This window comes from Cavia porcellus, unplaced genomic scaffold (assembly GCF_034190915.1).
Source record: "Cavia porcellus strain 051 isolate PalLab524CR breed Dunkin Hartley unplaced genomic scaffold, mCavPor4.1 scaffold_4, whole genome shotgun sequence".
NCBI lineage: Eukaryota > Metazoa > Chordata > Mammalia > Rodentia > Caviidae > Cavia > Cavia porcellus.
This window is the reverse complement of record NW_026947487.1, coordinates 27,086,962-27,111,853: the sequence shown is the minus strand read 5'-3', so window position 1 is coordinate 27,111,853 and position 24,892 is coordinate 27,086,962. Positions and strand designations below refer to the sequence as shown.

Here is a 24,892-nt window from a genome sequence, read left to right as displayed (position 1 = left end):
AGAATCTTATCACAAAATTGAGTTTTATTTTCCAGTGTTCATTCACTCAATATATATGGAAAACCTACTATGTGCTATGAATTTCTTTAGGTACTAGCGTCATAGTTGTAAATAGCACAGATAAATTCTAGCCAGTCTCTTAGGACTTCCTAGAGTTTTTTGTTTGTTTTCTGAGTTTCCCTGCCTTAATATTAAAATTTATTTTTATTATCGAAAATTTCAAACACATATCAGGCTGAAAGTAGTACAGTCTCCCCCTACCATTCAGTTTCAGCAACAATGAACTCACAACCAATTTTATTCCACTGATAATTCTAATCTTTTCCCATATTCTACTTTTTAATATTACATTTTCCCTTCTAGACACTGAGATTTGTACTTTGAACTACCATCATGCATGAAAGTTTGTACAAAAGTCAGTATGGCTCTGTGTGTGCACATACATAATGAATATGCAATATGTATATTTTCTGCATTTATATCTTTTTCATGTCATGATTACTAGCCACTGTAACCATACCCATAAATAGAAGTTCCATAACAGCTCTGAGCTGGAGATGGAATCACTACAATTAATTATGGGTAAAAAGGGTGCTTACTGAGGAGTTACTGATTGTCCCTTAAGCCCTTTTATACCAGAAGTGTTCTTTTTCTCTGACAGAGAAATTAGAGTATGTCTCTTGATATCAGTTTATATCATCAACAATTGCTAAATATTTCCTCTTGAATTGCTTATGACATACCACAGCAAGCACTATTTTCTTTGCTAGTTAGAAAACTTTGATTATAAAATATATTTCCTTTATTAACACAGCCTGGACATTACTTTTAGGGAAATTTAAAGAAACATGGTATGGCAGCACAGGATGATTTACTTCATTTCTTTTCAAAGTTTTGAAATTTAAATTAAACTCTTAGAAATAAGTGTGGGCATGTTCATATTTTTAATTCATTAGGTCACACTGAAACCCCTCCAATGACTTCTTGCCATGTTTTAAATAAAATTCAGTCTAAATATCTTGACAGGGTCTTCTTTTACCTCTAAATACCTATAATCATTCTCCCCTTATTCCCAATTTGATACTCTCCACCACTCTGGCTTTCTTGAAGATCCTAGCTCTTCTTGACCTTGGGAACTCCCACAAGTAGTTATGTGTGCCTGAAATGTTTTTGTCTCTACTTCACAAGGCTAATTTCTATTCATTTTTCAAATTTCTTAACCATTTAAGTATCAATTGAATAGAGCCTGAGCTTTTCTAATTTAAACAGCTATGAACAGTTCATATTTCCCTCTATCATCTTTCATAATATCTAGCACAATTTATAGTTACACATAGTTTGTATATCATTATTTGCAAAATGTCCTGTCTCTCCTGGGCTATGTGCTCCATCTGGGCAATTATGTCTTTTTGTCTACTACTATGCGATGTCTGAAACAGAGTACACATCCCATAAATGTTTGTTGAATAACTGACTTTGCAAGATTTAGCAGAAAGATTTGAAAATAGGAGGTAAAGAAACTAAACAATGAAACAAAGTATCCAAAGAGGTCAATGGCATTGTTTAGAACATTAGATGGAAGATAATGTGTATATGTATTAGAAAAATAAAATGTTAAGTGCTAAATTCATGATAGCCTTAGAAAGTAAAAGGCTGACTTAGAATAACTGTCTTGGGAGACATAGAATTTATTTGAGGTGATCAAAGATGATTTTATAGAATTAATTGGGCTGGAGGGATTCATAGATTTTTTAAAAAAATATTTGTTTTAATTTATAAAAATAGAATGAATCAGCTGATTTGTATTTTAAGTTTATATTTAATGAGCAAAAGTTGGGATGGTGTTAGAAGTGGGCAAAGGTTTACTTGAGAGACCTGTAAAAGGGAAAGACCTGTAAAAGGGAAAGAAATGAAGCAGGACCAAGGAGAGGAGCCATCAATCAGATCACCGCCAGTGCAAGTCTGACAAAGCTCCTGCCATCCCACAATTGAGTGGGTTGTTTTACTGTATGTTGCTCAGTCTTTTGCTGGGGATAGGAACGGTGGAGAGGAAATGAATAGAATGTGACCTGAGCTTGAAAGCTGAAATGAACTTAAATTTAACAATGGTTGATTAGCTGTACATCTTGCAGTTGGACAATGAGTCCTTTCTTGAAGAGAGATCTGACCAGTGTGACTGCTACATACTATAGGATGTCAATTAAATCCAAATTAATCCATAAATAAAATGAAGCATTTTTTTTCAATACTGCAGGGCTGAGGATTGAATTTAGGGCTTTAACACTGAGCTACATCCCTGAGCCCCTTTGTTATTATTATTTATTTATTTTTGGTCTTTTTCGTTTTTTATCGGTACCAGGGATTGAACTCATGGACTGCCTGCTTGCAAGGCAGGTGCTTATGCCGCTGAGCTAAATCCCCAGCCCTCCCTTTGTTAGTTTTAATTTTAAGAAAAGTGTCTTAGTTACTTTTCTTGTTGCTGAGACAAAACACTGAACACCCAAGGATAAGGAAAGGTTTATTTTGGCTCACAGCTTACAAAAGTTTCAGTTCCTAGTTGGCTAAGGCAGGGTAGCATGGTATAGGAGCATTGCAGAGGTTATACAGTCCATGGCAAAGGTACCCAGGTAGAAGGCAGTAAGCAAGCCCACTAGTCCTCTTTCTGCTCCTTACATTTTATCCAGGGTACCTGCCCTTAAGGCAAGTAGCGCACACATCCTTAATTTTAGCATTACCATGAATCAATCCTAGCATCATATCCTTGATTCCAGCATCATATCTAGATGTAGCCACCTCTGAAAAGCTCCACCTATGCCTGCATGGGGCTTTAGGGGGACATCTAGACATAACATTAGGTGTCTTGGTAAGTTGCTAACTTAACCAGACTAGGCTTGAATTTATGGTATTCTTGCTCTAGCTTTCTAGGGTGGAAGGATTGTTTAACAAGTTGAAAATCTTGTCCTAAATATTTAGAACAGCACTAATTCCCATTTACCCAGGTTAGAAAGAAGGATTCAAAGAGTATTGTGATCAGGACAACTAAAAAAAAAAAAGTCATGAGACAGTGGTTTATGGGTATATCATTATCTTACCCATCTTCAGTATTTTCTCTGCTTCCTATCTAAAAAAAAAAGTGTGTACCCTTCAATAAACATTTTTTTAAGATACTGTTCTAAGTTCATGAAGTAAAAGTTTGGGTCTCAATCCTTGTGGTTATTTTATAGAACGTAACTATCATGAATAAGGAGAATTAACTATTTATTAGGGGTATTCAGGAGGCAGGGGACTAAGCAGATACTCAGGAGCCAGGTGTGCTGGTGCACTTCATAATTCTAGCATTCAGGAGGCTGAGACAGAAGGCTCACCATGAGTTCAAGGCCAATCTGGGCTACAAAATGAATTCAAGGGCAGCCTAAATTACACAGAAAGACACTGTATCAAAACATAATCAGATATTTTTTTCTTTTTTTTGGTACCAGGGATTGAACTCATGACTTCGTGCTCGCAAGGCAGGCTCTAATGCCGCTGAGCTAAATCCCCAGCTCCTAAAACTCAGATAATTGCAAAATAAAGCAATGCATACTATAATAAAAGCAAGAATAGACTTATGTGAGAAAAGCTCAGAAGACTCCCTGTTTTACAACAATCAGATTGGAGATGGATTTCTAAAGGTGAGCTAATTTGCGCTAAATACTGAATTCTGATGTATAAGTTGAATCCATCAAATGAAAAGGTGGGAAACATTTTGCAATAGCTCAGTTTGGTGAGAGAACACATTACTTTCATGGAACTCAAAGTTGTTCAAGATGCCTGAAGCAAAGACTGAAAGCTATTGAAAGCAGTTTCTAGGCAAATAGAAAGCTGTTTGATTTATAAAAGGCATCATATATTAAAGAATTTGATTATTTTGAAGACAATGTGGGAGCTGATGAAGATTTTAAGAGGTGAGATTAGAATTACTATTATTAAGGCAATTGTTGATGGCAATTGAAGATGAACTGGTATGAGGGTGGCCTAAAATGCACGGAGATTAAAAAACTGTTGCTGTTGTTCAAGGTGAATAAGAGAAGACTTTAAACATAACAGCAGCAGAAGGCTGGGCAAGATTTGAGGAGTCAGAGAAAGAAGTAAAAGCTCTCAAGGACGTAACATGCACAAATCAATTTACTTGGAGACTGTAGCACTTCACAGAAGTGTTGGAAAGCTCAGTAGAGGATCAGAATTATGAAACAGTGGTGATGAGGTTTAGTGGAGTTGATCTGTGGCATGGCTATATAACAAAATATGATTTAAACATTCTCTCAGTAATGTTAAACTTATAATTTTATTGTACTTTATGTACTATAAAGCCACTTTAATTATTTTAAGTATACACTCCAATGGCATTAAATATATTCAAATTTTTGCACAACCAAAACCATCCATTTCCAAAAGAATTTTTATCACTGCAAACTGAAACTCTATTCTCACTGAAAAACAATTCATTTTCCTTTTCCCTGCCTCCTTCTACAACCTTCACTCTTAGCAATCACCATTCTACTGTCTACAACTACTCTAGAAACCTTAATTGAATCATAAACATTTGTCCTTTTCTATCAGTATTATTTCACTTAGCTAGATCACTTTAATTAATACCCTGATAATTCAATAGCTGGATTCCAATTTGCATGACATTCTAAATGCTATATTTCAGAATAAATACCTAGCTTTATACTTGAGCCTTCCACTTAATGCTTAAGGGTACTTCACTAACAAATTACAAATTCAGTCCAGTGGCAGACAATTTAGTTTTCCGTGTCTCCTATAAAGGGCTTCTGTGTCTTTAGATTGTGAATTATTTTCATTGCGGTATTCATGGATTTTAGATCCTTTGCAAAATTCCACGGAGTCTCTTAACGACAGTATACACTAATAAATAGAACTCAAGCAGGAATCAAAGTTACTGGACCATCCAGGAGAAGGAAAGTTAATTTGAGATGCTGATATGGCAGCTTTCTCTTTTGATACAAGGTAACTTCTCTGACATATAGGTTAATCCGCTCTACACTAAGAAAATTAAAAGCCTAACAAAACTCTTTTAATTGGGGAAAAATTTGAAAGTCTCAGAGGGTTGGAAATTGAAAGCTGTGCAAGTTACTTCACCTTCGTCTTGCAGCACCCATAGGTCATTAGGGCTCTGCCAACAAATGGTGTCTGGACTAGACACTAACCCTGCAGAGGTCTCAGTGGGCTAGCTCTGCTTAGCCTGTGTTTACAATCCCGTCCACATCACAGCACACAGAGACGGGGCACAGCCACCGCTTCGAGCAGCGTGGTAAACTGCGGAAGCGGCGCAGCGCAGAACGCCCAGCCGCCCACTAGAGGCTCTCCGTTTCCGTAGGTTAGTTCGGGACGAAAGTCCGAGACGCTCGCATGGATCTTGAGCTGCAGCTCTAGCAGATTCTGAAGTCAGTCGTCTTTCGGTTCTCGTAATAAAGTCTGCCTTTAGTTACTAAAGAACGAAAGAAAGGAGCCGGGCTGTAAGGATCCCAAATACGTACGCCACCAACCATAACACTAGCCCAGTATGCCGCCCTCAAATGTACGTGTCTTCCCAGCAGGCTCCAGGAGTCACCGCGAGACTTTAAGTCTCGCGAGGTTTGTCGGCAGCCATCTTCTTGGGGGTGCTGGGAGCCGGGAGACCCCCTGAATCGTTCCCATTGAGCTGCCCTTCGTGTTCATTTTCTTCACTTTTGCTTCCTCTGCGTTGCCAACAAGCACCTAGATCTGAAGCTGAGAGAAATCTGGGGTCTAAACGTGTTTCGCGCTCCTGGTTCGGGAAGATTCGCTGGGGAGTCGGGAAGGGGGAGGGCCCAGGCTAACCGTTGCTGCCAGAGCCTGGGCCGGGGTCTGGGGAGGGGGAAGCTGCTGGCATCCCGTGGACTCGTGGCCTGCGGTGGACCCCGCGGAGCTTTTCGTGTGCCGGAGCCCGCGGGAACCTGCCACCGGTGCCTCCCACCGCGGCCCACGCGGGCGGCGCGCGGAGAGGGGGCGGGGGCAGCGGCGGCCGTAGCGGCCGCGACCTGGGCGGTCGGAGTGTGACGGGCCTCAGGGCCGCGGTGCATGGTGTCTAAAATGATCATTGAAAACTTCGAGGCACTCAAGTCCTGGCTCAGCAAGACTCTCGAGCCCATGTGAGTATCTCAGGGATATCTCCTTGCAGGGATGGCTGTGGTGGAGCGGCGGACACACAGATGTGTGCAGTTTCCCCAAAGTGCTGCGGTGGAGGCCGGAGCGCTGAATGGAGGTTCCGGGGCTCTAGTTTCTCCTGGTCCTACTTGCTCGCGTCCAGGTTTTGGATAACCCAGAGAGCTTGAGCTGAGCTGTATTTTATCACAGAGCTATTTATCTCTGATCTGATCTTTGAGTTGTGTGCTCTGGTTTTCCCGTTATATATAGACCAACACAAACTCCCACCGTGCAACTATATTTTCCGAGGGCCTAAAAGTGAGGGTTTTTTTGTTTGTTTTAGTGAATTTGAACACAGGCCTTGTATATAGACTCTTACCTTGTTTCTTGAAGTGAATGGCCTTTATAACGATTAGGGCAGGATATTTAAATCTCATGTTCCACTTAAATACAAAAAGAAAGGCCGCGTCTTCCATGTGCCATCTGGCAGTCGCCTCTGCACCTCTCTTAACTGACTAAAGATGTAACAGGTGCCATAGTACCTAGTAAAATTCGCTTTTCCCACCTACACGCTGGTTCACTTTAAGAGGAGGAAGAAGATTCAGTCTTCGGGGCTGGGGATTTAGCTCAGCGGCATAAGCACCTGCCTTGCAAGCAGGCAGTCGTGAGTTCGATCCCTGGTACCGATAAAAAGGAAACCGACAAAAAAAAAAAAAAAAATTCAGTCTTCATCCATATGGAATTCTTATCCGCCTTAAGTGGGATGCTGAAGATCGACTGGGGATAGAAGGTGGAATTAGAGTTCTGAAATGTCTTAGATTGGAAAATGTAATGATTTACCTGCTAATATAAAATGCACCAAGTGCTTTATGAAATGATTGATGTACAGTAAACAACTTAAAATGCAACGGGAAAAACCACTTGTGATGTTTATTAAAAGGTCTTACTGTGTATTGTGTAGGAGGCATTGGGAATAGAGCTTTTAAATTCCAAGGTTGACAAGAAATAATCAACAAGTAAAATAAGACCATTTTGGAGATGCATATAGCTGTGACTGTTTAATAGAGGATCATATAAATTTTTAGAACAGGAACTAATTCACATCTGATGGTCAGGGAAGGCTTCTGAACAGATGACATTTTTGCAACACCTAAGGAGAAAGAACCATCTGTAAAAATAACGGAAAAGATGTTCTTTTCAGTATGAAGAGAAATGCAAAGGACCACCAGCAGGCATGATCCTAATGTATTCCTAGGAAGAGAAAGGAAGCCACTGTGGCTGCGAGAAGCATTGTGATGGATGGGGAACGAGAGTGCAAACACATGACGTAGTGGAAGTAGGCACGGGCTAGACCCTATAGGATCTTTTTATGTCATGGTCAGGAATTAGGATTTTATTTCAAATATAATGGGGAGATAATGATTTAAAGTAGTCAAGGGCTGAACTGATTTTAGCTGTGCCTGTTTTGTGAAGACTAAAGGGCCAAAATGAAATGAAGGAGACAACAGTTATTCTAAAGGGCATTTGTAGGCCGAGATGGCTAATTATCATTGCAATAATGGCAACAAAACCAAATATATTTCACATGTAATTCTGAAAGATAAGGAGATGAGGGAAAGAAATCAAGGATGATGGTTGCAAATTTAGTTTACACAACTAGATTGATGATGGTGGAGGTGGGCTAAGAGAGAACAAATGGAAGGGGGCAAGAGAAAGGTGGGAGATTTCGTAGGTAGAATGTGTAGGGAAGAGAAAACACCCGGGACTAAGGAGGAAAACTGGGCTATATGTTAATTAATAAAAGAACAAAAGTGTGACAAAGGAGAGTTAGCTTGGAGTTAGCTGTAGAATAGATAAAAAAGTTGGAGCACATAAGTAGTGGCTCTTAAATTTGCCAAGGTGGAGGTAGTTGGTAATCTTAGTAGTTTGACTCTATATAAGTTTTATTCAAGAGGACTGAAAGGTACAGCCTAGCAGAGGTGTGCTCAGCATGTGCAAGGCCATGGGTTCAATCCCATGCATCATCATACACAGGAAGTCCATTTTTTATGGATTTGGAACAACTGGGAAAATAGCATAAAGTTGATAGGAAAGACTCCAGAGCTTAAAGGTTAATGTGCCCTTGCCACTTAGCAGCTGTCATTATAACTTAGAACCTTTGTTTCCTCATCTGTAAAATGGGGAAAATAATGAATAAATATTAAGAAAATATTGAAACAGCCTGATGTGTAATTAGCACTTGATAAGACTTAAACAGAAAGCTTTGGAAAATGTGTTGGGTTGAGATAGCTTTTTTAACCATTTGGTTTTAGATTAAAAAAATCAGTTTCAAATCAGTTTTACTGCCACTTCCGCTTTTCACTAACCTAAAACACTATTTATAGCTACCTAATGTGAATGTTTCTAATTTTTCTTTAGCTTAAAAAGACATTCTATGTAGCATTCAGCCTATTCAGATTGGTATAGCACTGCAGTAAATAAATGAGGCATTGCTAGTAGAATTGTAGATGATAGTTAGAATTTTGATTGGTTGTTTTCTAATGTGTGTTGCTGTTTTGTTGAACCCCTTAGCAAGGCAAGGGGGTGCACGCCTGTAATTCCAGTACACTTGGAGGCTAAAAATCTCAAGTTCAGCTCAGCTTGGACAATTTAGTGAGACTTTGTCTCAAAATAAAAAATGGGTCAGGATGAGGCTCAGTCTAAAAGCCCTGGGTTCAGTTTCCAGTACTGCAAAAAACAAAAACACAAACAGAAGTCTTGTGTTCCTGACTCCTCAGTTGCATTGCATCTCAGGTGTATTTTTTTAGTTAATGGCTTAAAAAAAAAAAAAAAAAAAAAAAAAAACCTGATCCCAATTATTAAGATCAGTGGTTTCAAGACTTGGTTTGTTATCTAAAAGGATTTATTTTTCTTTAAATACTTCAGCCCTGTTATTGACAAACTGTTATCTGTTCAGAGGAGGAACATATGGAGGATCAAGGATAAGATAAAATTTAAAATTTATATAGAACTGTTAGCTACTAATGTTAGTAACACATCTCATGGTTTTGGACTTAACTGAATTGTGACTACTTTACCTACAAATGTGCTAGTTAGTGTGCTAGATATTGAGAAAGTAGTAGAAAACAAGATGTGAAAGTACTGTCTTAACACCATTAACTATTTGGAAGGGAAAATGATGTGAACAAGTAATTACAAGACTGTTGTGAAGTCCAGAATGTCAAAATACATGTGTGGGAAAGTCAGGAAAGGTTTTTCTGGTGTGGTAATATTTAACCTCAGTTTGGAAGGATGAATAGTAGTTTGCTGGGGCAAGGGATGGGAATGGAGATCTGTGAAATTGTTAAAGATTTGTGAGTTTGGGAGAACAGATTGTTTGAAGGCCCTAAAAATAAGAGATAAAGGTGTTTTAGAGTAATTGAAAGAAATTGTAAAAAGATCAAAGGAAAAACAGCAGCGGATAACTCCAAAGAGGAACCAGATCACACAGAACTTTGTTGAGTCATGTTGAGAATTTGCGATGGTATTGAAGGAGAGAATGGACCTAGTTTTAGGAGAGGTGAGTTTTCAGTTTATAGGGAAGTTAAGTGGGAAAGCCTTGTTGCAGTTTTCAGCATGAAATAAAAGTCTGTCAATTTGTATTTTACTTGATTGTAAGTTCTGTAATTGTATCAGTGTCTTGAGTTTTCTTTTTCATAAATTATTGAAAATGTAGGTATTAGTATTGTCATCTTAAAATAGTTGATATCTTTATAAGTATTTGCTTAGTCATACTTGCTAATAATAATAAATTACATGTTTTTTTCTGTAACATTCACCTTTCTTTGGATAATTTTATAATCTTGAAAACAAGCTCTTGTAGGTCTTTTTTTCTTTGAATGAAAAATACTCTCCTACACTGTATTTAAAAACATCTTTGTAGGTTTGCACATCACAAACATGGTCATTTAATAGGAATTTTTTTTACCTGAAGGGACACCTTAAGAGATAATTAGTCTTTAATTTTTCAGAAAATAAAATTGAGCTAATGGTAGGATTTAATTAATGATGTGCCCATACTGTATTTGAAGTTTTAACTGTGAAGTGTAGAATGCCTAGTTTTTTTTTAATTCTGAAACTATGTAGTGCTGTGCAGGTACATAGTATCTTGTAGTGAAAACAAGCTTTTCTACCACCTAGCTCAAGGTCACTTTTCTTTGTTAGGATGTCAAGAGTTTTACATGTTTCTGCCTACAGTTGAAAGGATTGACTGCTGTGTGTGTTTAAAAGCCTACCTCATCACTTTCCTTAAATTCTGGTTGATTAAAAATAGACAGGTCATATTACTGTTGCTAGTGTTACTATAGTTATCTGAACTACTGCTACCACTACCACTTAACATTTACATGCATTGTTGTTAAATGTTTTGAATTACTTCTAAGTTTTATTGTTAGATAAGCATTGCTGTGTCAAGGACACACTGAAGCATGAGGTTAAGATTTGTCTGTGATTTAAGTGCAAACTTTTCGACTTTAGAAACCCCATATGTTCTTAATTTACTACTAAAAGATAATGTTTTCTATTTCTGTATATGTTTTTGCTATTACATTTCATCACTTTGTTAAGAAGGAACAAAGTTGGGTTTTTTTTTTTTTTTTTTTTTTGGTTTTTGGAGAGAGTATCCTGCTCTTGTGGTTCAGGCTACTCTTGAACTCACTATATGGCCCATGCCAGCCTCTTAACTCATAGCCATCTTACTGCAGTCTCCTGAGCACTAGGGTTTAGAATAAAGTTTTGAAGTGTCATTTATTGATAGTTTAGACTTTATGAAAACTTGGAAGTTTTTGTAATAGTTTCTCCTTAACCCACACTTGTTGCTAACAAGTCACCTTTCTTACCACATTAAAATGTATATTTGTTACTGACTCGCAGGAAGAGTTCTTCAGTGTTTGCAGAATGATCTTTTTACATCCGAAGTTTTCACTTGTTTTGATTTTCCCTATCTTTGATCTCCTGAGAAATTTCCCTTCCTTAAGGCAAGTTGGCAACAATTGTCCCTTAATCTTGAAATCTTGAGATCTAGGAATAGCCTTTTTAATTCATTTGCTTTTATTTGTTAATGCCTTTAAATACACTGTAGTTTCTCACTATGTATATTCAACCTGAACTGCTTGTCTTACACCAATGAATTCATTCTTATTACATTTAAAAGCTTTCTATAAGGTTTATTATCTTCTTGACCTATGTGTATAATAGTATTAATAGTATGTTTTTCAACTACATAATTGCCTTGAATCCATAATACTTTGGTTCTCTTTTTTTTTTCAAATCAGTCTCTTCTTAGTTGCTTTTCTTTCTTTCTTTCTTTCTTTTTTTTAATCATACGGGCGATTGAACTTAGAATTTCGTGTTTGCAAGGCAGGTGCTTAGGCCACTGAGCTAAATCCCAGCCCCAAAATTACTTTTCTTGAGTTGAAATTTTTTTCAAAAATTTGTTATGATTATTTTATTTTCTTTCCACAATTTTCTTGGAGTCAGACATGCTACTGTTGCCCCATCAGGCCAGCCTTTCCAAGATTTTCTTCTGTACATTTTATCCATTTTTCCTGTGGTTTGAATATTTTATGCCCTTCAAAGCTCATTATGAAATTTAGTTGCTATTGTAATGATACAAATGGGATCTTTGAGAAGTGATTAGGACATGAGGTGTCTTCCTTTATTAAAGGACAAATTGGGCTACCTTTTGCCTCTTTGTTTTCCTGCGTTTAGTCAGTTTAGTCATTTGGAATGTTCTTTGTAGGATGCAGCCTTTTGGGGCTACATTTTGGGATTGAAATTGCCAAATCTCTTGGTGCCCTGAACTTCCTTATCATCCAGAACAGTAACCTGAATAAGTCTGTAGGTTCATTATAAATTACCTAGTCAGTACTGTTACAACAGTACAAATGAAATGGACTAAGAAATCTCATGGATAGTTTCTTCTGTAATCCATGCTGTTGGGTTTTTAAAACTTTTTTTGAGTATGTGTTCCAAATCTGTTTAAAATATGGTTAAAGAATCTCTTCCCTAGGATATAAGGTGTGCTTGCACATTTGCGTTGAATTTTAGAGCTTGTTAGTGGACTTTACAAACTTTATTTTTTACATGAATAAATTATCATTCTTCAAAGGTTGGAGTGCTTACTTGCAATTGCCAGTTGTATATTTGCCTGGGTCTTTCATCAGAACATGATATGTCTGCAAAGAAACATTCTCTGGAGGTTCACTTATTTGCATTTCTTCAAATCACCCATGCTTCAAATTTTACATTTTGACTTCTCTTCCTCTGCTTATCCTGTATTCACTTTTACCAACACTGCTTAGTAAGCAGCTCATACTCCTTATCTAAATCACTAGAGTTTGTTTCCTAACAAATTTCTCTATCCTCAATCTATTCATCCTTTCAGTTCTTTTTGGGGGGGGGGCAGATACTGGAGATCGCACTCATAGCCTCACTCTTGCCAGGCATGCTGCTGAGCCAAGTCCCTCGCTTCTTCCAGTTTTTTTTTTTTTTTTTTTTTTTGTACCAGGGATCGAACTCACAACTTTGTGTTTGCCAAGCAGGCACTTACACTGGCTCCTTCGAGTTCTTTTAACATGAATGTCCAACCTTTTATATCCTACTGCTTGATCAAAATTTGCAGCATTCCTGGGTAATTAATCTGATAACTTTCTAGTTTGGCTTTCAGAATGCCAGTGATCTTCAGATTATCTTTCTACTTGTATCTTCTTTTTATAATGTGTCAATTTCTACAAAGCTGAACTTTCGTTGTGATTCTTCATGTTGTTTATACTGATTGTGTTTCCCCAGTCTACTGAAGGAGTACTTATTCTGTCATTCATTGAATGTGAGCTATATTCTCTTAACGATGATGAAATTGAATCTCTGAAAGATTAAAGAAGCATACTCTGTTTATAGTAAATTATGGTGATAGCATCCAAAATAAGACATTTGATTTCTGGACTTCGTTGTGCATTATGATTATGGCCTTTCATCATTTGTTTTTATTGCATATATATACGCATACATGTATGTATGTATGTATATATGTATTACGTATAAATGTAGAAGTAAAGTTCAAGTGTAATGTTAAGAAAAACGTGATTTATACTTTTAAAAATAGTGACTCTTCCCACAGTATTCTTTCTGAGCACTAGTTCAGATTGATGAAATTCATTGCTTGAATAGTTGAGATCTGTTACTTGTTTTACCCACAGATAAGCAACATTTTGTAGTTTTTGCTAAGGCATTAAAAATCTTGTTTTCTTTTCCCCTGATGTTTGGTAAGCAGCATTTTAAAATTTAATATTCGAATTTTTATTATAAAGTTGTAATTGATATTTGTATAATGACTTTGTTGTTTTATAAGTTTCTAATATAGTTATTAGTTTCAGTAACTATTTTGTAGATTCTGTAAGCTTAGATCTTAAGTGTTCCATGAATGTCCGTGAGGTAACCTTTGGATCCTCATTGTGGTCCTATTGGAAGGTAGCAGAAACTTTTAAGAGATGGAACTTAGTAGGAGGTCTTTTATCATTGAGGGTTAGGCTCCTGCCCTTCTCTTTCTTGTTCCCCAGCCACAAATTAAGGTCTTATGTATTGCCATGTGATCTCCCCTTTATGTATTACTTTGGTATAGACCCAGAAGCAATGGGGCCAATGGAACATGTTCTAGAACCTTCAAACTGTGAGCTACAAATAAACCTTTTCTGTTTTTATGTTGATTGTCGCAGGTATTTATTATTGTAGCAGAAAGCTAACCCATGTAGGATTTTTACAGTCATGTCATCTGTGAATAATGGTGATTTTACTTTTCTGATTTTATGTTTTCATTTCTTACATTGGCTAGCACCTGCAGTACAGTATTGAGTAGACATCTCTCTTGTTCCTCCTTAAGGAAAAGAGATTTAAGAGTTTACTATAACTGATACTAAGGGTTTTTAAAAAAAAGTAACTGCCCTTGAATTTACAAACCTCTGCCTTTGCCCCAGAGCAACTGAGATCACACATGTGTACTTCCATGTCTGACTTTTTTTCCTGTGTTCTATTTCAAATTTTTGTTTTTATTATTCCTTTAAAAATACTTACATTAAGTTTAACTTGCTATCTTTTTCTCTTTAAATATTTTTTATTTTTATGAGTACATAAAAGTACAGTAATTCCTTTTTTTATCCCCTTTTTCTCTTTTCCCTTGTCTTCCCGCTGTCTCTTGAAACTCTTCTCATTTGAGAAGGTCCTGTCTCTCTTCCTGTTGCTTATCTGTTATTTTGCTTTTTATTTATAATTCGGGTTTTTCATATAAGAAGCCATGTGATTTTTTTTTTTAATTTTGAAGGGAATAAAACAACAATAAAACGGAACCAAACAAAACAGCAAGAACAGTGTTGATATTCAAAAATAGGCATAAAGAAATCCCTCATAGTTGCTATATTGCATATTGTTGTTCTCTAAACAAATGCTCAGACTACTGGCCCCAAGCCTGCAAAAGTTAATTAGTTCAAGCATTAAGTTGTTTTTATACCTCAGTTGCTATTATCCCAGTCTGTGTTCCTCCAAATGAGCTGGTTTTCTACACAGAGAGTATGTGTGGGGATGTTTCTCCTTGTCTCCCAGCGTGTACCAGCTGGCTTATAGGGAAGGCAGGTAGGGTTCTCTTCCTAGCCTGCATGGCTGGCTGCTTGTGGCTCACAGCAAAGGCAGGCTGACTTCTGGGTTCTCTTTCTGCCCCATGGCTGTCACTGGCCCATGGCTGCTGCTGGCTCTTGAGAAGGGCAGGCTGATTTCTTGGTTCTCTTCCTGGCCTGCATGGCTGCCACTGGCTCACAGGAAGGGCAGGCTTACTTCTTGGTCTCATTTCCAGCCCAGCACTGTTGTTGGCTCCCGGTAATGACAAGTGGACTTCCTGGTTCTTTTCTCAGCCGTCATGGCTGCTTCTGTCTGACAGAAAGGGGAGACTGATTTCTTGGTTCTGTTTCCAGCCCATGGCTCAACCATGTTATTTTTAAAGGCCATGTCTGATGTATTTCACTTACCACATGGTCTCAAAATTCATCCATTTTCCTATAAATGACTCAAATTGACCTTATGGCAGAGTAGCATTCCTTTGGTATAAATACTACATTTCCTTTATCAGTTATCTGTTGATGGACATATAGGCTATTCTATGGTTTAGCTATTATGAATTGTACTGCTGTAAATATGGACATGCACATATCACTGTAATGTGTGTCTTTAGCACTTGTCAAGAAGGGGAATAACAGAATTTCTAGTTTTGGTTTTTTTTAGGAATCTCCTTATCATAGTGAACTAGTTTACTAGTTTTATTGTTTTCTTTTAGGTTTTTTTTTTGTCTTTTTGAGACAGAGTCTCACTGTGCAGTTCAGGCTGACCTTGAGCTCACTTTGTAGCCAGGCTGGTCTCGAACTTGGCAAGGATCCTGCTACCTCAGCTTCCTAAGTGCTGGAATTACAGGCATGCGCCATCACACCCAGCTTTTCAGTTCTTTTTTATGACATTGTTCCATTGCCTCTGTCTTCTTGTCTTTGATAAGAAATCATATATTATTTGAGCTTCTGTTTGCCTGTTTGTAATGAGTGTGTATAATTTTCCCTTTTACTACCTCTCAGATTTAGTTCTTTTTATTTGGTCAGTAATTTGATGTGCATAGGGATGAGTGAACAGTTTGATGTTTTCCATCATTTTTAGAAAGTTCTTGGTCATTAATGTCTTCAGACATTTTTCTGCCTCACTTTTCCCTTTTGTGAGACTTCATTTCCTTGTATATTAAATTGTATGATGCTGTCTTACTGAGCTCAGATACTGTTTTTACAGTTACATAGAAGGATGATCTTTTCTAGTTCTCTGCACTCTTCCAGAACTACTTTGGAATTTTTAGTTACTAAGTAGTGATGGGAGTGGGTGTTATCTCATTTTGTGGCTTTAGAAAATTGAGATTCTAGTCTGTCTTTATAGACCATATGTGACTTAAAAATAGTTTAACGTTTTGCTGATACCTCCCTTCTGTGGCAGATTTTTGTTCTTCATTTTTCACCAGGGATGAGAGTAACCATGGGCTTCTTTCTTATGCAGGGCTTGTCATTTTCTGATGTTTCGTTAATTTGTGTGTGTGTCATCATATCTTAAAAAAAAATAGGGGCTGGGGATTTAGCTCAGCGGCATAAGCACCTGCCTTATAAGCAGGTGGTCGTGAGTTCGATCCCTGGTACCGATAAAAATGAAAAAGACAAAAAAAAAAAAAACTTCAGTTATTATTATTATTATTATTTTGAGACAAGGTTTCACTGTGCAGTTCAAACTGGCCATAAACTCACATTGTAGCAGAGGCTGGCCTTAAACTTGCAGGGATCCTACTGCCTTAGCCTCCTAAGTGCTGGGATTATAGTCCTGTGTGCTACCATACCCAGCCTAACTTTGTATTTTCAGTGGTTTGTTTTTTGGTGTTAGGATGAGAACAATGGTTTCTTGAGATTTTTTTTTTTTTACAACGCTCTGGAAGAGAAACTGCTGTTGGTTTAAAGTTTACTTCACATATGAATTAGGTTGAGAAACTTCTTACATTTTAAGAACCAGCCATATAGAGAACATAGACACAAATATGTACATGCACGTGCACATGCACACACTTTTCTGTCAGTTCATACTCTAATTTTTTTGTTACTTTTTTTTTTTAAGTTGACCTGTAGAAACGCTTTCCCATGTCAGAGATTGCGATAAGGGGTGCAACTTTATCTTCTCTGTACTGACATTTGTTTCTTTTAGACAAGGTCTTGCTATGTAGTTTGGGCTGGCCTTGAACTCACTGTGTTGTCCAGACTGGCCTTAAACTGGCGATCCTCCTGCCTCAGCCTCACAGAGCTGGGATTCCAGGCATGCACCACTACACGTAGCTCCATACTGACATTTATATTTGTTCTGTTTATGGTAAATTATGTTTTTCTTACTGTGTGTTCTGACAGGCCTCAAACTTCTGTGTTCAAATGACCCTACTTGATCCATGCTCTTGAGTTTTTGAGATTGCAGGCATGTAACACCATGCCTAGTTTGGCAATTTTTTGATGTAGAACAGTTTCATTTTATGTAGTTGGATTTAGTGTCTTAGGTCCTGAAGTCTGGACTTTGTGTCATAGACAACACAAAATTTTTTTCAGTTCTAAAATGAAGATATTGGGGCTGGGGATTTAGTTCAGCGGCATAAGCACCTGCCTTGCAAGCAGGCAGTTGTGAGTTCGATCCCTGGTACCGATAAAAACGAAAAAGACCCCCCCAAAAAATTAAATAAATAAAATGAAGATATTGATGATGATGATAATACAACAGTGTTATCTAGTCTTCCTAACTGGTTTGCCAGTATACTAATTGATTTACCACAGTTAATGAAGTTGAATAAATGACTGCATGCTGTAAATCATGTCAGGCTGTAATGAACCAGAAATTAAAGGCAGTCAGGGGTTCTGTTTCAGAGTTTTCTAACAGTGTCATCCATGTCCTGTATGATATTTTTAACCCTTGAATCTTATAACCATCTAAAGTATATTTGGTAGTTGAATATGAAATATGGGTCAAACTTTATTGATTTATTGTATTGAGATGTGTTCAGAGTTAACTCTACACAGATGACTGCCTAATCTGTGTTTTCTTAATGTTTCAAGGTGCCACCTTGTTTATATACTAAATTCCTATGGGTATTTGGATTTATTCTAGACTTTTAATATGTTGTATGGATTTTTGTATGTCTTTCCACTTTGATTTTTATTTAAAATTCCTCGTAAGGGTCAGTCACTGTTACTGTTAGGGTCTGTCACTTACTGTTAGTAAGCATCAGAATTTTCCTATGATTGCTTGACTCTCTCCTGACATTTTATTCTTTTTTTGTTGCTTAATTTTTGGTTCTGGGGATCAAACACAACCTCGTGCTTGCCAGGCAGGCACTAAAGCATTTTATTAGTAATCATAATACAGACAAGTCTTTGCAGTACTGCTTAGATTCTAGCGGTGGGTATATCACTACCAGAGTGTATCAGTGCCTTTTAGTGTACTTGTCAATCTGTGTTCTCCTTTATTTCATTTCAAAATAAGTGTTAGCCATCAGTGCACTTACTGGTAAAATATATGTATCACTAGGAGTTGAATATTGGTTTAGGTTTTTCTTTTAATTTAAAATTTACCTACAGTCAAATGTACAAATAAGTACATTATATTTTGACTGATGTATCCATTTTTGTGATTCAGAATGAAGTTGAAAAACATTACCATTATCCTTGAAATTTTCATTTGTCTGCTTCCCGTGCTCCCTCCTACATCTAGAAGTGCTAGTCTGACTTTTTTCTCTATATACTATGGTAGTATTGCCAGACTTAAGAACTTCATATAAATAAAATCACTGGGTTCTTTTGTGTGAGCCTTTTACTCCAAATGATGCACTTTTTCATACAGTATGGTTTGATGTTTGTTTTATAAATGAGTAAAGTTTAGAGAAATAAAATGCTAACCCAGCATTATATAACTAGTGAATAAAGTGAAAATAATACAGAAGTAGAAACTTCAAAGCCTCAGGTTTTTTGGAGTTAAGATTTTTTTAAAATGATAACAGACTGCTTCAAGGAAAGAAAAGGCTAACAGTATGATTTAGGACTGAGAGGACTTGAAAGGGAAATATAGTACTTAAAATATATCAGCAGAATTTAAGGAGTGAATGTAGGCATCTTATCCACAGTTCTGTCGTAGTTCATTCTTTAGTAGTTAACATTTGTTATGATGTTTGACAGGCTAATAAACGCTGCCTTATTTGCAATCTTATTTATAGTATTTATAATAATGTCTAATTTGGCAGAACAACAATTTTCTTGTTGTTTGTTTTTTAACAGTTGTAAAGTTTTATTAAAGGAATGGGAATGAACACTGCAGAGAAAGTTGGGCCAAGAAAAGTAAGAAAAAAAAAGTACACTGTATCAAGTGAGAGCAGGCCACCATGGAAATGAGAATGCAGTGGCCCAGAATAGTGATTTTCTATTATGAAGAACATTAATTTTATTAATCCTGAGCTTTGTGAACTAAAAACTGTGTATGATGACTTCTTTCTAGTAAAAATATTTTCAGCCTAATCATAGTGGCTGTAGTAGGGGCTGGGGATTTAGCTCAGCGGCATAAGCGCCTGCCTTGCAAGCTGGCAGTCGTGAGTTCGATCCCTGGTACTGATAAAAACGAAAAAGACAAAACAAACAAACAGACAAACAAACAAACAAAAAAAACCCATAGTGGCTGTATTAGAAAATTTTAGTGACAATATTAGAAAAAGAGTTAGAAAGTGAATGTGTGTAGCCTACCATCCTGCATTAACCATGGTGGCTATTTTTTAATTTTTAAATATATGAAAAACAAGTCTGAAGGATTTAAGTAGACTCAACAAAGTATACAATGGAATGATACGAATAGGTCTTTCGTATTTGTAGTCTGTAATAGTATTTCTCCTGGATAACTTCTATTTCTTGGAAAGGAAATACTCCTTACCTTTTAGTAACTGACGGTAATGATTATTTCAAATTAGGTAGGATGTAACTAAAACCATAACCTTTGGAAATAAGCCTTTTCTCAGAAAACTTAACTCTTCTTCAGTATGAATCACCACACACCTAGATGTGTTTTGTTGTGGGTTGCCATATTGCTATTCTAGTGTTTTATTTATTTATTTATATTTCTGTGGTATATTACAACTACAACTATTTGTGCTTAGCTTGCCATGTGGCCGACTGCTCTTTGCACTTAGTTGTATATACTTTTACTTTGATTTTGTATTCTTATTGGGTCTTGGAAAGGGTAAGAATGTTTGAATTAGACATGTAATAGGTAATTTAATAATTTCTAAAGCAGTGGTTCTTAACTGTCATGTGAGGATTTGTGGGGGTTCCTAAAACTTTTGTAGCGTGTTTTTTCCCCCGCTGTCTGTAAGACCATATACTGCAATATAACATGTCACATCAGGTTGAATGTAAAAACACATGTAAGGAGTGGTCTGTATTAAACCCTAGATTTAAAATCATTAAGGATATTTTCAGCCTGCAGTTAAATTATAAACATTTGAAGTAATTGTGATCTTGAGGTTTAAATGTTTTGATGGTTATTTTGTAGAATAAACTGGGTATGTAGTAATAATGACTTTGTAATTACTGTATACAAATGATCTGTTTTTGCCTTTAGTAGAATAAAGCAGCACACTAAACTAGCATTTAAAATTTTCAGTGTATTTTTTGCAGGAAATTTATGTTTTTTTAAAAAGAATAGTCCTAAATACAGAGTATAGAATCATGGCTTTGATGCAAATTAGATATTTTTCCTGAATATAAAGTGAAATTTGGTTAGGAACAGACGTGGGTGTATATCCGTGTTCTAAAGTTACTGAGTTAACATATTTAAATCTAATTTTTAAATTCTACTACCACCTCCAGCTCCGCCTTTTCAAGATTACCAAAAATGGAGGCTTAGGTTAAATTCTATCAGTTATCTTACACTGAATTTCTAAAGCCTTCAAAAGGCTTGGGCAAAACAAACTTCTTTTTGAAATATTGTACTGGAGTAGTGTAGCTTTATTATTATTTTTTTTTTGTCTCATTACTATTTTGAAAATTTTAAATTATAAACATACATTAATATGACTAATAGGCTAATTGCAACTTTTTTTCTTGGACAATTTGGTTTATGTTATTAAGAAAATTCAGTTCTTTGAGGGATATTAATATATTTGACTTTTTGCTTTCCTTTGGCTTCTGTAATTTTACTAAGTTACGCTTCCCTCTTGGAAGTATAGCTGAAAGCGAGTAATCCTTTTACATAGTCACCTCTGCTTTTAAAAGTTAGGCATGAAGCTGGGCCTCTTCAACTATACTATTTTTAAAAATAAAATTAATCTTACTGGTTGCATCTGTAACGGTATATTCAAAGGTAAGTTTTTATACCTTTTAATCACTGTGCAAATGACTTTATAGTGTCCTAGATATTTAATCTGACAAAGGTCACTAAAGTAGTTAATTTGAAATCCTTGAAGAGGAGAGATTAGAAATCCAAATGCTTGTGGATATTATGTCATTTCACTGGAATCTTTTTTTCCTGTGTGTCAATGAGGTTTTTACCTCAGGTCTTACTGTTGGAGTTCCTTGGTTTGAGTTGTCCTTTTCCCAGGGTAGCAGTGAAGCATGCTTGTATTGTATTCAAATCTCTGTTTAAATTCACATTTCTGTTTAAATGTCTCATCATCAAAGTCCTTCCCAGATATACTTATCCAAGATCCTGTATTAGTTTACTTTTTCCCTCCTTTCCTCCTTCCCTTTTTTCCTTCTAGTCCTTCCTCTTCCTCTATACTTACACTTTTACCCACTTAGTTTTTTCAAAACACTTGTCTGCTTGACAGTATATCTTATGTATGTATGTGTGTAACCTGTCTCCCACCACCTCTAATGCAAATTCTGGGTACATAAGTACTATGTTTTTTTTGAGTTGTATCCTCAAACTTAACAGTGTCTGACACAGTGAGTGCATATTAAATATTATTAAATAATGATTGTGATATTTGGAAGATAGTCATCAAATGTTATTTTATTTTGTTCGTCAGAGTTTATGAAGATAAAAAATTGACCCTGATAGAAGTGTGATATTGATCTAGTGAAATAGATTTGCACATGTATTTCCTCTTATACTACTCTGTCTTTTAGATCCAGAGAATACATATGACTAGTTCATTTTCAAAGCTTTGTTATTACACTCTTTTCTTTGTGATCTATAAAGGGGTTTTACACTCCTCAGACAAGTTATGTGTCATTCAGATCATGAACATGTCTGAAGTAGTGGCAGCTAGTAAAATACCTTATGAACAAGGTTGGTGACCATGGAGACAGCTTTCTAAAAGTAGCCCTTCACTATTTAAGTATAGTTTTATTTTGTTAGGTAATTTAAAGGATTTTATTTCATTAACTTTGCATAGCAAGTTCTTTCTAGATGTAGCTAGATGTTGCATCAGTACTTTTAATTAAAACAAGTGAAAAAGAGGACATATTTTGTCTTCTCCCGATACCTAACAGTTTGATATATTATTGAGGTTATGTGGCTCAGATTATTTTCTATTCAACGAGAGTTTGAAAGTATGTAACTTGTTTTCAAAACATACCAGTTGCAGTGAAATGACTTACAGAACTTAAGAAAAGTACCTCTCAGGTACAAATTACTAGTTTTGATAGTAAATATGAAATTGTAAATATTGTTTCTACTATATATTTTGAACTCAGACAAATTTTTAAAAATAATCCACCTTTTAGACTATCTCAGGCATTTAGAATTTTAGTATGTGGTAGTTTTGTTTTCTTCCTTCTTGGGTACTGGAGATTGAGCCTAGAGCCTTTGCACTGAGTTTCATCCTGAGCCTTTTTTTTAATTTTAAATTTTGAGATAGGGTCCTAGTAAGTCACTAAGTTACTTAGGCTAGACTCAAACTTGCTATCTTCCTGACTTAGCCTGCCACACAAAGCTGATAGTTTGTTTCTTCTTGTGTCTTTTACTGGTTTTTGAATGAATTCAGATTGCTTCTTGCAAGTGTAAAGCAGATTGTTCACTAGTTTTATCTTGCTGTTTTCTCAAACTATAGTTTATAGATAGTAGTTATTATAAAAATAACCAGTTTTCTTGCTAAAATTTTAATTCACTTTTAGTGTCCTAATTAAAAATAATGTAAGAATAGAATAGATTCAGTATTTAAGACAAATGGAAAATGACAAATCATTAGATCACTGTAAAAGTGAGAATTCAACACAAGAAACCAGTGTAAAACCAGTGTAGCGTTTGGACCCAATGACTCTGAGACTTTGAGTAATCTGGTATCTAATAGTAATTATTAGGTATCAAAATAATTTTCAGTAAACTAAAGAACATTCGGCTTGATGTTTAGTTAGATGAATTTTTAGTTGCTTGTGCTTATTCATGTTGCAATATTGTTATATAGTATTACTAGATTGCCAGATAGAAGTATCTTTAGACTTATTTGATCACAGTTATCATTTTCATAGTTTTCCATGGGTTAGGAATTTGGGAGCAGGTTAGCTGGGTTTATCTTACTTGGTTCCTCTGAAGGACATCTGTTTTTCAGGCCTGCAGTCTTCCCAAGGTTCTGTGGGAATGTAGAATTTGCTTCCCAGCTTATTCCCTTGGAGCTGTTAGCTGGAGACTTCTTTTCATTGTGAATACCTAATGTTCTCCATTAAGGCTCTTTGAGTGTGCTTGGAGCATAGCAGTTGATTTCTCCAGAACAAGAGTTGAAGAGAGAGCGTAGAGGAAAACAATACCTTTTGTGTCCTACTCCTGAAGTAAGACCATACCTTTGCCTCAGCCATAGCCATAGTCTGTGTTAGTAGCAACTCACTAAATTAATCCCATTCTAAAATCTTGGGGATTTGAATGGAGAAGTGAAGAATTTGATGATGTACTATAAAATCACTTCAGTGATGTAAGGCAGAGTGTCTTATAGCATATATGATGAGTATTGTGTTTGTTTTCCATGTATTGGGAGTTCTCAACTCTTGACCCTCTTGTCAGATTTGTGCAACAAACAAACAGCAAAGTAAAATAAAGAGGGTTGAATTAGGCCTGTCTGCTCACTCAGAATTAGGTTTTTCTATAGATGATTCTAATGTACAACCAAAATTCTACACTATGTATGGGATATACCTTTTGATTCTGTGACATAGTACTGTTATATTCTTTGTAAGACTATTAATTGTCCTTGAAGCCAGCTTGGGGTACATAGTGAGTTCAAGGCTAGCCTAGGCTACATACATAGTTGAGAACTTGTCTCGATAAAAGAAAAAAAGAAGAATGAAAAAAAAGAAAAGAAAGAAAGTTGGTTTTGCCTGATACAAACTACATATTAAGGAAGTTTTCCTTTTTGTAATTGGTTAACTATTGGAACTTTTTTTCTTGTTTTTCTTTTGACTTTATTCTGAAATTTTCTTTTAATATAGTCACATTACTCTAGGGATATGTGAATTTGCATCATAACTGAAAAGGTTATTACTCCAGAGGCACATAATAACTCATTTTTCTCTAAAAATTAATGGTTTCATATACTTTTGCAGTTTTGTACTTGCTCTAATATATGGGTTAAATTATGAATCCAGGTTTGTTTTCTAAAAAGGCAATTGCCAAATTGTCTGAAAACCATTTACTACATGGTTCATTTCTTTGTTATTGATGTGGATGCCATCTTAACACAAATTTCTAATATGTTTGGGTCTATTTCTAGGATTTCTTTTCTGCTGGTTAATTTAATATATTGTGTGTGTAAGAAGTGAAGCTGGGTGTGATGGCTTATGACTGTAATCTCAGTTCTTTGAAAGAGTGAGGCAGGAAAATCAAAAGTTTGAGTTGGATAAGTTCATGACTTAGACACTGCTAAAAATAAAAATAAAAAGGATTGGGGATATAGCTCAGTGTGAAGATCCTGTGTTCAGTTTTCAATACTGTAAAGGAAAAGGAGGGAGAAGAATGGATGAGTGGATGAATGGTTGCAGGATATATTGAAGAGAAAAAGCATATTCAGTGCCTTCCATGAGACCAGTTTTTTTTACATATATTAAGTCATGTAACTATTTTTCATTCCTTCTAAGTAAGTTTGTAAATGTGATTTATAGAATGTGCAGGTATTGTTTCC

General features: G+C 36.1%; 1 protein-coding gene across 13 annotated transcripts in view; it reads left to right on the top strand.

Moving 5' to 3' along the window:
- Window positions 1–5,622: 5,622 nt before the first annotated feature.
- Rbm26 (RNA binding motif protein 26) overlaps window positions 5,623–24,892 on the top strand; it is a 75,985-nt gene continuing 56,715 nt past the window's right edge. For 10 of the 13 annotated variants that reach the window (XM_063246911.1, XM_063246915.1, XM_063246909.1 and 7 more), the window contains exon 1: window positions 5,624–6,173. In XM_063246911.1, the coding sequence (XP_063102981.1) occupies window positions 6,103–6,173 (71 nt within the window). In that variant the 5' untranslated portion in view covers window positions 5,624–6,102. Of the gene's footprint in view, window positions 6,174–24,892 lie in introns of all 13 variants that reach the window. The other 3 variants (XM_063246916.1, XM_063246912.1, XM_063246913.1) reach the window with 2 other exon arrangements.